Genomic DNA, 13,041 nt, shown 5'->3' on the forward strand with positions numbered 1-13,041 from the left:
GATCCCAAAAAAGATGTCCTGAAATATTGAAGCATGGGAAAGAATGGTGGTCCACACAACATACCCTCAAGCCAAAAGGCATAAAAGATATATCAAAAGTTTTGATACCTGAAACTTTGTATCATATATTTCACAGGGAAAGGACATAGAGAAACCTTACCCATGGAGCGTGTAAAGATTGCGGACACTCTTATCAGCTTCAGGTGATAAATATTTACCATCCTCTCTATCAAGGTCAAGTTGAAGAGGGAATTCATAGCGGTCATTTATCTGCAAAGTGAATATATGAACAAATGAAAAAGGAAATATCAACAATAATAAACATTCTCAATCACATGGAACAAAAGTCATCACAACATCACTCGGTTCAGTCCAAGAGAAAGTTAATCAAAGGTAAACATAAGATATTGTACTATAAATTGAAAACAATTAAATGGTGTTTTCAGTAATGTTCTAAAACGCGTTAGACACTAGTCAAGTGCCAAACTGGGGCCTAACGCCTAGGACGCCTAGGCGGACTGCTTTTTTTTTTTTTTTTTTTTTTAGCTTTTAATGTAATTTCATATTATTTTCAGATAAATCAAAATTAAAAAGATAAATAAAACTTATATATATTTATATATAAACAATATATTTATATATATAAATAAATCTGTTATATAAACAAAAACTTTTATATATATATATATATATAAACTGGGAGGAGGAAGAACACGAGAGAGATGAACTGGGGTATTAGGATAGGGTGGAGGAAAAACACGAGAGATGATTGGCAGCAGTGGCCAATGGAAATCGGGGCCAAGAGAGACGACTGGAGCGACTCCGCAAGAGATGGCTGCCACGTGCGACGAGAAAGGCTAAGCCAGAAAGGGCAAGCGGCGACGGCAATTCCGCAAGAGACGACCAGCGATGGTGTGTGAGAGAGAGAAGAGGAAAGCGATGAGAGAGATATGGGGTAAGGCGGTTGGTTAGGCAATAATCTGTTGTCATGACCCAAGGAATAATAGAAGGGTATTATTGGTAATAGGATTGTAATGGGTTGTTAGGATATTTTTACAAGTTGTTAAAAGCACATGGATGCTGTTAGGAGGTTGTTAGAAATTAGTTAACTAGCTACTATGCCTATATAAAGGACCCATTATAAGAGGAGAGGATATGCATGAATTGATTAATGAAACTCTTATTCTCTCTCTAAGAATTCCCTCAATTCTCCCTCTCATTTTCTCTCTACTTCTCTCCCTCATTTCTCTCTACATTCTTTCCCCATTTCTGTCCATTTCTTCCTCTCAAATATTTTGTTCTTGATTCTATTTATCATCTCCTTCCGATTGTCATTCCAACTCTAGGTTTGTGACAAATGGTATCAGAGCAATCAATCCTTGGTTATGGATTTGATTCCAATTGATTGGAACTTCCAAACGAGCAAGGCCTTCCCATCCTCGGAGCTGTAGGTGAATTTTGGAGAAACAGCAGCCATCGATTCTCAATTTCGGAGAATTCCGCTGGTTGCATCACAATTGCCTTCCTTGATCGATCAAGCTCTGCACCTTCTTCAATCGGTTCTGCCACTCTTAACACGTTAATCGACTTGGGTGCAAACCTAGTTTGCTGATCCACAGTGAAGCGAATTTCAAATGATAGTTGATAGTGGTTGGGTGTAGTGATCGGTTGGAACTCAGGCGGTCATCAGCCTAAGACAAAATTTTGGGTAAACGAATTGAACACCCAACCCGATCAGAAGCATCAATTGATTGAGTGGAGGAGGAGATCGAATGAGGAAGGCAGGTGAAGGCGAAACTGACCTAGGCAATTTTTACGGTGATTCTGGAGCGACTGGGTCTAGGTCGCTGAGTCAATGATCCTCGACCTCGGGAGGCAACGAAGGGTCGACAGGGATCTTTGGGTTGACGATGGTCCTCGACAATGATTTGGGACGGTGATAGATCTGATCCTTGGAGTTGATTCTTGGTTCGGCTGGAAGGCAACAAAGGGAGGGTGGTCTACAACCACTGAAGTGTGACTGTTGAGGCGAGCATGAGTCCGTCGGAGGTGAAGCGGATGACCCAAAGAGTTGCAACCAAACCGATAAGCTTCATCTAGGCGCGACTGGGTGTTGCGGTTTTGATCGAGAAATTCCGATCGGAGTTTTGGGGTACTGCCGCTTTGCTTGGTCAGTGATTCCTACCCAGACGGTGACTGTAGGGACGTTTCGTGAGGTGAATCTGGAGGCCGAACCAATCCAATCAAGTTCCGAAAGTATTTGCACGGAAGAAACATTGAGATTTGGAGCAGCTGGGAGTGGATTGTGGAAGGCGAATTTGGATGGGTGATTCTTGGCTGTGAATTACAGCGCTCTTTTGCAGTAATTCCAATCAAATCCTAGGCTGCTAGTAAGGTAAACAAAGGTTAATTTTGGCTTTGAATTTTGGGATAACTTGTTTGAAGAAAAAGCAAGTAAATATAGCTCCTTGGTCTTCAAAGTAAGCTGATTGTGAAAAATCTGCTAAGGAGAGCAGTGCACGTAGGAGACCATGGGAGCCTCAATTGGAGCAGAAAAATTCTTCATTTTCAGTTGAAATGGGGTCTCAATTGAGCCGAATGATGCTGCATTTTCAGTGGTTAATTTTCATGCAAGAGAGCAGCCTCAATTGCAGCGTACCAGTACTGCATTTTCAGTGGGTTATCCAACTCGTGAAGCTAGGGGAGGCAGTGCATACATGGGGCAAATGAGCCTTCAATTGCAGCAGAAGAAAGCTTCATTTTCAGTTGGAATGGAGCCTCAATGGCAGCCAAAGAAGGCTGCATTTTCAGTTGGCAGCAACAAGGAACAGAAGAAGGGGATCAGCCAACTTGACAAGGAAACAAGAAGTGTAATACATGAAGAGTGCAAGGAATTTGGTCGAATGTTCCACAAGAAGCTACAGGAGTTTGCAATGATACTGATTAAGAAGTTTCATTACAATTTTCCAGCGGAATACTTTGATAATTATCACGTAAGTTTTAACAAAGAGGAATTCCTAAAAATGAAGCAACAGGAGGAGAAGCTGAAAGAAAGAGCAAACAAGGAAGCAAGGAGCATTGATCATTTTATGGAAGAGTTGGAGCATGAATCAGAAATGAAGGAAAGGCGGAACCAGAAGCAGAACTGCTATGAAGATGACCTACTTGTAGCTGAAATATCTTCCAATGTTGTGAAGGTGTGTAGAACTGATCCTAAAATGTGCCACAATGTTGCTGTAAATTTTGAGGTTGAGGAGCAACAACAATTGAAGGCTGAAGGACTGCAAGTTTCAACTGTTGCTTGTGACCAGAAACAGCTAAATTCAATGAAGGCACTAGGTGAGGATATATTGATTGGATTTGGCATCATATTGGATCCTCAATCTATGGGTACAAGCTATCTTAATTTGGTAGCTATCACCAACCCACGGGAAATGGTATGCCGCTCCTTAGAGGAAGATGCAGCTTTGATTGCACTGATTATCATTTTTGTTTCAGCTAAAGAGTATCCAAGAACAAAGAAGAAACGGCCTAGAAAGGGAATGATAAAAGAAAGAACAACCAAGCTAGAGAGAGTTGGTATTGGTTGAGGAGCAATGGCTAAATAGTTGTGAGTTTTTAGGGACAAGAACTCTTTCAAGGAGAAGGAAATTGTCATAACCCAAGGAATAATAGAAGGGTATTATTGTAATAGGATTGTAATGGGTTGTTAGAATATTTTTACAAGTTGTTAGAAGCATATGGGTGCTGTTAGGAGGTGAAGCATATGGGTGCTGTTAGGAGGTTGTTAGAAATTAGTTAACTAATTAATATGCCTATATAAAGGCCCCATTGTAAGAGGAGAGGATATGCATGAATTGATTAATGAAACTCTTATTCTCTCTCTAAGAATTCCCTCAATTCTCCCTCTCATTTTCTCTCCACTTCTCTCACTCATTTCTCTCTACATTCTTTCCCCATTTCTGTCCATTTCTTCTTCTAAAATATTCTGTTCTTGATACTATTCATCATCTCCTTCCGATTGTCATTCCAACCCTAGGCTAAACCCTAGGTTCGTGACATCAGCCCAGGCGGTTCATGCAGCTAGGCGACCGCCTTGGCCGACTAGGCGTTGCCTGGTACAGATTAGCCAAGCCGGTGCCCAAAAGGGCCGATTAGGCCATAATCGTGGCGGCCAGCGGCCGCCTAGAGCCTCAGCAGCGCCTAGGCCAATTTTTAGAACACTGGTTTTTAGCCTGTAACAAGGACTCGTTTTGATATGCTACTTCGATTACGTCAAAAAAAAAAAAGAGAGAGAATTTAGAAACATTTGAAATAATCTAAAAATGTTTAAAAAGGTAAAACTACAAATTGCACAAATGTTTATGCAAACTCAATTGAAAATAAACTTCTGCATTTGAAGTTTACAAATTCTTTTTTATACAAGGGTACAAATAATGAATTAAAGAATTATTGAATCAAAGCAGGAAATTAATCTCATCAAGCACATTGTATATGGAGGTTCCAAAAACTATAATTTGACAGGTTATCGTGAAAAATAACTTGGCAAATTAGGGTTACCTTTGTGCTTCTCATTCTTTACCCCAAAAATTATTATACTTGTAGATTTTAACCAAAAAAGAGTTTTAATAACCATATTATAAACTTTTTGAATATCCTTAGCATACCCAACCCATTAACACACCTGTTATCATGTATCTTAGGAACATTTAAAACTGAAAGAAATAATAAAAATTTAGGACATGCTATTTTGTAATGTGCAGCATGGATCCTAGTGTGTTCATGGAGTACCCATGTCAAACATGAGAATGCCAGCCAAAACGAAATGTCTATACTTCCTAGAAGAAATATAATGCACTAGTTTATGAAATGAAAGTACTGTAAAAGAAAAGCAAGAGAATGAGTGTCATTAAGTATGTCCATGCTCTTTGACTATTTTTCTCTCCTTCAATACAAACTTAGTCTTTTTGCTCTCAAACATTTTATTTGAATAAGAGAAGTACATAGAAATTTGTTAGATATTCCTAACAGGTGTCCAATGATTCATTTTTTCATATAGCTCTAATAAATTTCAGTTAGTTTCTATACATTTCTATGGAAATATTGAAAATTCATTTTTCTACTATTGTTTCATGTCATCTCCCAAAAAACAGGAACATTTCAGCTGTTTTGATGAAAAAGAAAAAATATTTTGGGCATTGCCTGTATATTCAAACATTCCAAAATTAAAACATTACCAAATTCTGATAGTATGATAGGAAAAACCTACTAACACATAAAACAAAATCACCATCTCAATATCCCAGTATTGAACTAAAATATGCAGGTGATATGAACCCTTTTGATGTTATGGAACAATTGGATAACAGTATATCAGACCATCTGGTGGCAATATAGGCAGTTGATTTTGTTTGCCCCAGGGCTCACTAAGCACCTCTAGGATTCCATGGCATTTCTTGAATGTTTGATTCCAACAAAGGCCTCAGGTAAGTAGAATTCATTTTCCATTTGTATCCCTCTCCACGTGTAGTATTGTTGTCAAAAGTGTGCCTAGGCTGCTCAAGGCTCAGCCGAGGGCACTTCACTCTATGAGGCACACACCTAGGCTCCAAGGCAAGTGCCTCACCCTGAGGAACAAGGGGCACACCTTCTGCACCAATGCCATAAGTTTTTTGTTTTTATTTTTTTGATGGATTAATTAAAATCTAACTAATAATAAGTAGAATTTTTTAAAAAAAAATTGAGAAAACAACAAAAACACCCTATTAGCTATCTAATAAATGTACACCTTGCATCCAAAAGGCTTGCGCATACACCTTGCACCTCGCACCTAGGCTCCAAGCACTCTTGTGCCTTGGTGCACCTTGAGTCTTTGACAATACACACATGTCAAATTTTATGAATATTACAGTAACTATTAGTCATTAGAGCCAAGCCAAATGCAACCAATTTCGCCAAGCATGTGAATAATGTGTAACTGTGTAATATTTTAACAACAATATACAATGCACACCTCAATCAAGTTAACAAAATGTCAAATCAGAACTCCATTCACTGACCTTCACCATTGTATCCCGCATGAAATCATATTCAAACCTCTTTAGTTGAAGCTGGAGAACTGGAGGGAAGTCAATGAATAAAACACCCTTCTTAGCATCCTGAAATTATTTAAAGAGAAAAGCACCTTACAACCCACATGCATGAAGGGAAAAAATAGAAGAGCCGAAACTGATGGCTGGTGCACTAACCGGGATGTGCAAAAAGACACACAAAGTTACATGGAACTCACCATGTCAGATGGCACTCATAAACCATGTGTTCTACAATGGTGCCTCTAGAAGCATTTATTATATAGTGCAACTCAAAGCAGAGACTTAAAGTGATCCACTTTTCAGTATCACAAGAGTGCCTTAAAAAAGTATAAAATGGCTTATTGCCTGCTCAAAGCACCTTTGATTTATATAGTTACAGCTCATAAGCATTCCTGCTTAACTGGTGTCAAATGTAATGCAATAGTTGATTTTTGGGTTAACCTAAGGATGCCTGCTTCACTCAAATTGAACTAGATGCTTCTCCACTGATTTCACCTGGAAAACAATATTTGTAATACAATTGGTATAGGTTTTTATTAAACTGACTCAAACCCATTATGATGCAAGCTTGTTGCATGATCTGTTCTACAGAAAATAAATGCATTTAAGTCAGCAAAAAAGATTTCTCCATGTGGCAGAAACTAAATAGGAAGCATTAGTAACCAAAAATTGAATCAGTTAAACAGCCGTGTTGACAAATTCTTGAAGAATGATCCTTTTCTCTTTATTTTTTTCTTTTTCTGGTTTCAGTTTTAGCCAGTGACCAAACTAGTAAATGCAGGCTTCAATTTAAATGGGCAATCATTTCAACTGCAAAGGCAGAAAGACCTCAACAAAAATTCCTCTATTGTGAAGCTAAACAGGCTAGACACCATCTACAGCTGGCAATCAGATTGACAATTCAACATCCTTAACCTATGTCCTCCAAAAAGCCTCCTAATGTTCCTCTGGCCTACGCAATCTTCCTTCGAAAGGCCTCTGGACCTGACCCCTTCCCCCGCCAAAGAGACACGAATAGCCAACCACAGACCCATCTCAGCTAGACAAACCAGAACCTCACAGATCTTATTACCCCTCCACATCTTCTTACCATGATGAAGAATGGAGATACTACCAAAAAAGTAAGCTGGCTTCAAATATCTTCCGCCAACTCACGAGATAACTCTAATACAAGGAGGGTCTCTCTTGTCCTCCATCTAGATAACTGATCAAACTGTTGAGAGTAAAAATAATAATATAAAAAATAAAATTAACCCTCTATCTACCAACTTAAGTTTTAAGTCAGATAGTGGTTACCAATTTAACATTGTTTTAGAACAGGCAAAGATCTTGAATTCAAACATCATCGCTGACCCAAAATCTAAATTGTTGCATGTGTTTGGACCAGTTATCCAGTGAAGCCTGGTCACACCTAAAAGGGCGTGCTAAGAGTAAAAATAATAATATACTCTATCTACCAACTTAACCTTTTAGATCAAATGGTGGTTAATAATTCAACTCCAACTATGCAAAAGGTAAAAGGGCATAGAATTTTAACTTGACAGTTATACCAATGTATTTAATTACAATATTACTTGCAAAAAATTAAAATTAACCTTAGATAATCCAAATTAATTCATTGGACAACAATGTCTTAAAAAACTAAACATCAAGACTAGCCCACGGCACAACAAACATAAGAAATCATTCGAAGTGATATAACAAACTACATAAATGAAATGAAACCATACATAATAACGTTGGAGTGGCGCCTATTGAAAATAAAATGTGGAACTCAAAGTTGAAATTGATTGAACATGTGAGAAGAAGAGGATGAAGTGCAGAAATTTGTAACAGAAGAGGGAAAAGAAGATCAAAGAAAACTTGGTGAGAAACCATTAAGACTCTACATAGCATATAATGGCCCTACTAAGGAGATGACCATGAATAGAGATGGTCAAAGGTCAAGAATTCATAAAGCCAACTCTGAATTAGGATTAAGGCTTGTGATTGTTATTGTTGTTATAACTACAAAACACCATCGTCATACCCACTACCCACATAAGTCCACCGCCTACCCCTACCATCACTCCCAACGAATCTCTTGAGAAAGAAGATCCTTTCTCTCAATGTAGCCTACTCCAGTCCCCTTACAAAACTTTCATTATTGGGTTAGCCGTACACTTCACATGTTTCTAGTGATTCACATGGTATCATCAAATGATACAAGTCTTGGATAAGAATCTAAAACACCCTTGTTTATGATCCTTTACTCCGACAGCATCTAGGGTTCCTCGAACAATCTCACACCGAGTAAACCCTTAACCCTTCCCCCTCTTACTAAGACTACAGAATGTTCTTGTGAATTATGACCAATACCAGGTATATAAGCAGTGATTTCAAATCTAGAGGTTAATTGTACTCTAGCAACTTTAGGTAAGGCAGAGTTTGGTTTTTTGGAGGGTGATAGTGGAAAAGTTGACAAATAAGGCACCCTTACTGCTACTTTACTTGTACATGAGATCCTTTTCAAGTTTAAATTTGTTCATTTGGAAAAATGCTCCACCACCATCATCCTCCATCACCGAAACTAAAAACAAAAACATAAACATCTCTCTGCGCTCTTGCGAGTATTCTTCTCCACACTACCATTAACTGGTATGAAAATTTCCCTACCACCAACTTTTCATCCACCTATATCACCTTACCACAAAACTACCCTACCTCACTCTCTCTCATATATATCTAACAAGAAATATATGCAAATCGTCTGAATATAAGATGCTTCAAAGAAATCTGAAGTTGATTAAAGGTGGCAAATGAACCAGTCTGAATGGTTGATTTGACTTTCTTGGAAGTTCTAGCTTGCAATGGTCAGGTCAGCTTGGTCAGTCCATGGGCTTCTTGATTGCCTTTGGTTGGTGATGGGACTACCCAGCCCTGGAATAAGTGGCAGTTGGACAGCCAGATTGGATTTAAGTGGTGGAGGACATGTTTGAATTAGCGTGGGTGGGGCTCAGCTCAGGTAGCATATTCCCCTTATGCCATGGTAGTTAGCCCTTTCATCTTTCATTATAACTTGGACCAGTTAGAAAGATGTTGAATCTATTTTTATTCTTATCCTCCTTCCCTTGTTCTTCTTTTTTTGAAAGAGGGGAACATAAGCAGGACTGCCACCCAATTGATTTTCCTGTCACAGCCCAATCCCTCCCTGTATTTCTTCTAGGATAAATGTTACATGTTCCGAACCAACTAGAAAGAGATTCTAAATGAGAAAGAATTCGGTTGGACACAGATATGAACCCACAAAGTACTAACTGGATTTGACAAAGAAAGAAAAACCTCAAGTACGTAATATTAAGGTTCACCTATTTTCTCCCTATTGAGGAACCATACATTCTTTAGTTCCTCCAACAAAAGACTTGAATTGGTACCCTTTATTATCATAAACATGGAAACAAATTCATTGGTCCAATTCAGGACTTGATGATATTGCATGTATCCTACAAGCAAATCAGAATACAGAACATTGAAGTTCTTAGATTTGTTTGAGATCCTCAAACAATCAGAATGAGATGTAGATATTCTGACTGTAGTTAAAGTCATATCATAACCTTTTTAGTCAATGAAATCATAAACATTATCTCTATCAGAAAGTGCAAACAGTTACTTCTTTCTGTAATAACTGGGACATACAGCAACAAACCTGCAACCCATGTTCTTCAGCATGATATTTGTTATCCCCTTCAAGTCGTTCAACTTCAACATACTTGTCAAAAGAAGCATAGACATCCCGACAACCTTTGACATCAAGCTGAAGGTCTGCCAATTAATATCCAGATCAGTCCCAATTGCTAAATTTGGTAGTAAGAATACCATCCAAAATCTGAACTTCGCTAAAAATAAAATACCATAAAACGATTCTTTTCTTGTAGACTTTAAGTCCACATTGATGCATTCAATATAATTCATATTGTGCCCTTCAAATAATTGTTGAATTGTCCCTTCCACAACAGTTCCCTGGGACAGCATAAGAACATTCAGAATAGGCATAACTGTGTAGATAACCAAATAAGCTAAAATACAACAACAAATACAAAGTTATAAGAGAAGCTATAAAATAGTTTACCAAAAAAAGAAATTAAATTAAATTATAATATCACATACCTTCATCTTATCTTCAAGCTTTTCACACAAAACTCTATTGAGTTCCTGAACATCATGCTGCATGAAAGAATCATATGTGTCCCACCCAAATGATCTGGTTAATTCTTTTGTAGAAACACTAGTGTCATTGTATTGGAGCTTATAAAATAAACTCTGTAGAGCCAAAGGTATGCTTCCTGATGGCATATCATTCTCTGTAGTCGGCATGTGGTACACAGCCTGATAAACGCAGCCAATATTATATGCTTGCTTATGCACAACTCAGCTAGACAAACCATGAATGTGAACAGGAGAAAAAACATTTAGACAGAAAGAGAGAAACTTAATCCACCTTTCTGAAGTAGGGAATATGATACAGAGTTTGAAGAAGAGAGTTCATATAACAAGTTGCTCCCTGATTTTTTAGACCAACATAACCGGTTTCCTTCTTTGAGTCATAGGTCCAGTAATCAATGACCCTACGAACTGCAACATCAGCTTCAACAACACATGTATCATTCACAAGAAACCCTCTAGTGGGATCATAAAGTTCACTTAAAGGCATGAACGAAGTGAATCCCCAATCACTCTCCCTTGCATTGAACTGGTGTTGTGTCTCTAGAAAATTCAAACAAGATGATTAGTATTTCATCCATATCTAATATTGATACAAGACCAAATGTGCTTTGATGAATTGAAAAGAAACTCATTCTGCAGTTGAAATGGAAAACTACTTAACCCACATAAAATAGTATAGAGAACTCCTTGAGCAACAGAAATGGAACTACTTCAGTTTTGCTATTTTCGTAGTCAGCTAAAGCAACCTATTATCTTCACATTTTATAAGCTTCCACCATCCCAGTCAGTCTCTTAGTCTGATGAATTATGTGGACCAAAACAATGCAAAGTTTCAATTGCTGCCAGAAAAATAGTTGGGTCAACTCAAGGTTACAGCATGAAAACCTTTTTCCCCTATCTCCGACTTGCCCCCCCCCCCCAAAAAAAAAAACACTTGAGAGGTGCATGTCAGCAGCAAGGATTCCTAATCCCGTTCCTATTCACGGAACAAAATATGATTGGTGTATTTATTTATGGAATGTATCTTTCAGATTTAGATTGATTGATTGATGTTTAATTCTATAGGTTGTTGTATCCTAAAGGTTGTATAGGTTTCCTAATCTAGGTTGAGAATCTTTCTTAAAATGTTTTTAGCAACTTCCTATTCTATAAAGAAAGCTGGTGTATAAATCAAAGAAACCTCCAGCGAGGTAAATAAGATTGAAGAGAAGGATTTTGGAGTCCTTTCGTGACATGGTATCAAAGCATTAGGATCGCCATTCCAGTTTCCTTGAGACGATCATAGGTTGTTTTTTCAACTTTCCTTCAATCCTCTTCTTTTCCCAGAACTCCTTGACATCATGACTTCTACTCATGATCCTATACCCAACTCCAGTGATTCTAGCCATATGACCGAAGTCCCGTTCGTTGGAACTCACAATGGTAGTACAAAGGGGGAATTACACAATCTTCAAGTCGCCTACCAGTTGAATGGTAAAAACTATTTGAAGTGCTCACAGTTGATTCGCACATTTCTTAAAGGAAAAGGGAAACTCAGCTACCTGTTGGGAACAAGCCCTCAAGAGGAGGACCTGGCATTTGGAGCATGGGATGAAGAAGACTCCGTGGTGATGTCCCCACTCTAGAACTCAATGATTCCAAAGATTAGCGACACAATCATGTTCTTAACGATGACTGCCAAAGATATCTGGGATGCAATAGGTCTCACCTACTCTAAAGTCCGTGATGCAACCCAGATCTATGAAATAAGAGCTAAGGCAGTGGCAACCAAGCAAGGAACAAGGACCATTACCAAGTATGCAAACTTGCTGCAAACATTATGGCAAGAACTGGATCATTACCAGTGCTTGAAGATGAAGTGCAATGAGGATGCAGCACTGCACAAGCGATTTGTTGGGGTATATCACATCAAAGGTCACAAAATTTTAGTGTCTTTTGTAATTTGATCACTAAACTTCAATTCTTTGCAAAGTGATCACAAACCTTTAAAATGTTTTGCAATATGGTCACTAAAGTGATTTTTTGACAATTTATTGCCAAAATTGCTGATGTGGCAATGGCCACGTCAGCGCCACGTCATCGCCACGTCAGCAATTTCGGCTAAGAACCATCAAAAAATCACTTTAGTGATCACATTGCAAAACATTTTAAAGTTTTGTTATCACTTTATAAGGAATTGAAGTTTAGTGATCAAATTGAAAAGGACACCAAAGTTTTGTGACCTTTAGTGTGATTTACCCCGATTTGTTGAAAAAGAAAGGACATACGACTTTCTAGTAGGCCTCAACATCAAATTTGATGCGATAAGGGTACAAATCCTTGGTAAGGAGGATTTGTCTTCCTTGAATGAAGTAATTTCTTTGATTAGAGCTGAGGAAGGAAGAAGGGGTGTCATGCTGAAAACCCCTTCTGGAGAAAGCTTTGCCTTAGTCTCCTTGAAGGCTCATAATAGAGGGACTAGAGAAGAAAAGAAACCTATGGACAGGGATTCCTTGTGGTACACTTTCTACAAAAAAACCTAGGCACGCCATAGAAAAATGTTGGAAGCTACATAGGAAACCACCTAAGGGAGGACCAGTGAGGAGTAGGGATAGGTATATATGACAAATTGCCGACCATCTAAACCAAGAAATATAGAACAAGAAGTCCTAGACCACAATAAGTTAAGAGATTAAACGACTAAGGAGTTTTTTGGGATCCCTCGACAAGAAGACTGGCAAGGGTATGGGTACCTACTCTCTCGCTA

The 13,041-nt window shown here is 38.3% G+C and overlaps 1 protein-coding gene across 2 annotated transcripts in view; it reads right to left on the reverse strand.

Moving 5' to 3' along the window:
* LOC127806700 (ubiquitin C-terminal hydrolase 12-like) overlaps nt 1-13,041 on the reverse strand; it is a 50,082-nt gene that overhangs the window by 29,861 nt on the left and 7,180 nt on the right. For both annotated transcript variants that reach the window (XM_052344155.1, XM_052344154.1), the window contains exons 5-10: nt 10,570-10,835; nt 10,239-10,457; nt 9,983-10,091; nt 9,778-9,893; nt 6,060-6,158; nt 161-270 (exon numbers count right to left, since the gene is read on the reverse strand). In XM_052344155.1, the coding sequence (XP_052200115.1) occupies nt 161-270; nt 6,060-6,158; nt 9,778-9,893; nt 9,983-10,091; nt 10,239-10,457; nt 10,570-10,835 (919 nt within the window). The remainder of the gene's footprint in view (nt 1-160; nt 271-6,059; nt 6,159-9,777; nt 9,894-9,982; nt 10,092-10,238; nt 10,458-10,569; nt 10,836-13,041) is intronic.

The sequence above is a fragment of the Diospyros lotus genome, chromosome 7, assembly GCF_014633365.1.
Source record: "Diospyros lotus cultivar Yz01 chromosome 7, ASM1463336v1, whole genome shotgun sequence".
Lineage (NCBI taxonomy): Eukaryota > Viridiplantae > Streptophyta > Magnoliopsida > Ericales > Ebenaceae > Diospyros > Diospyros lotus.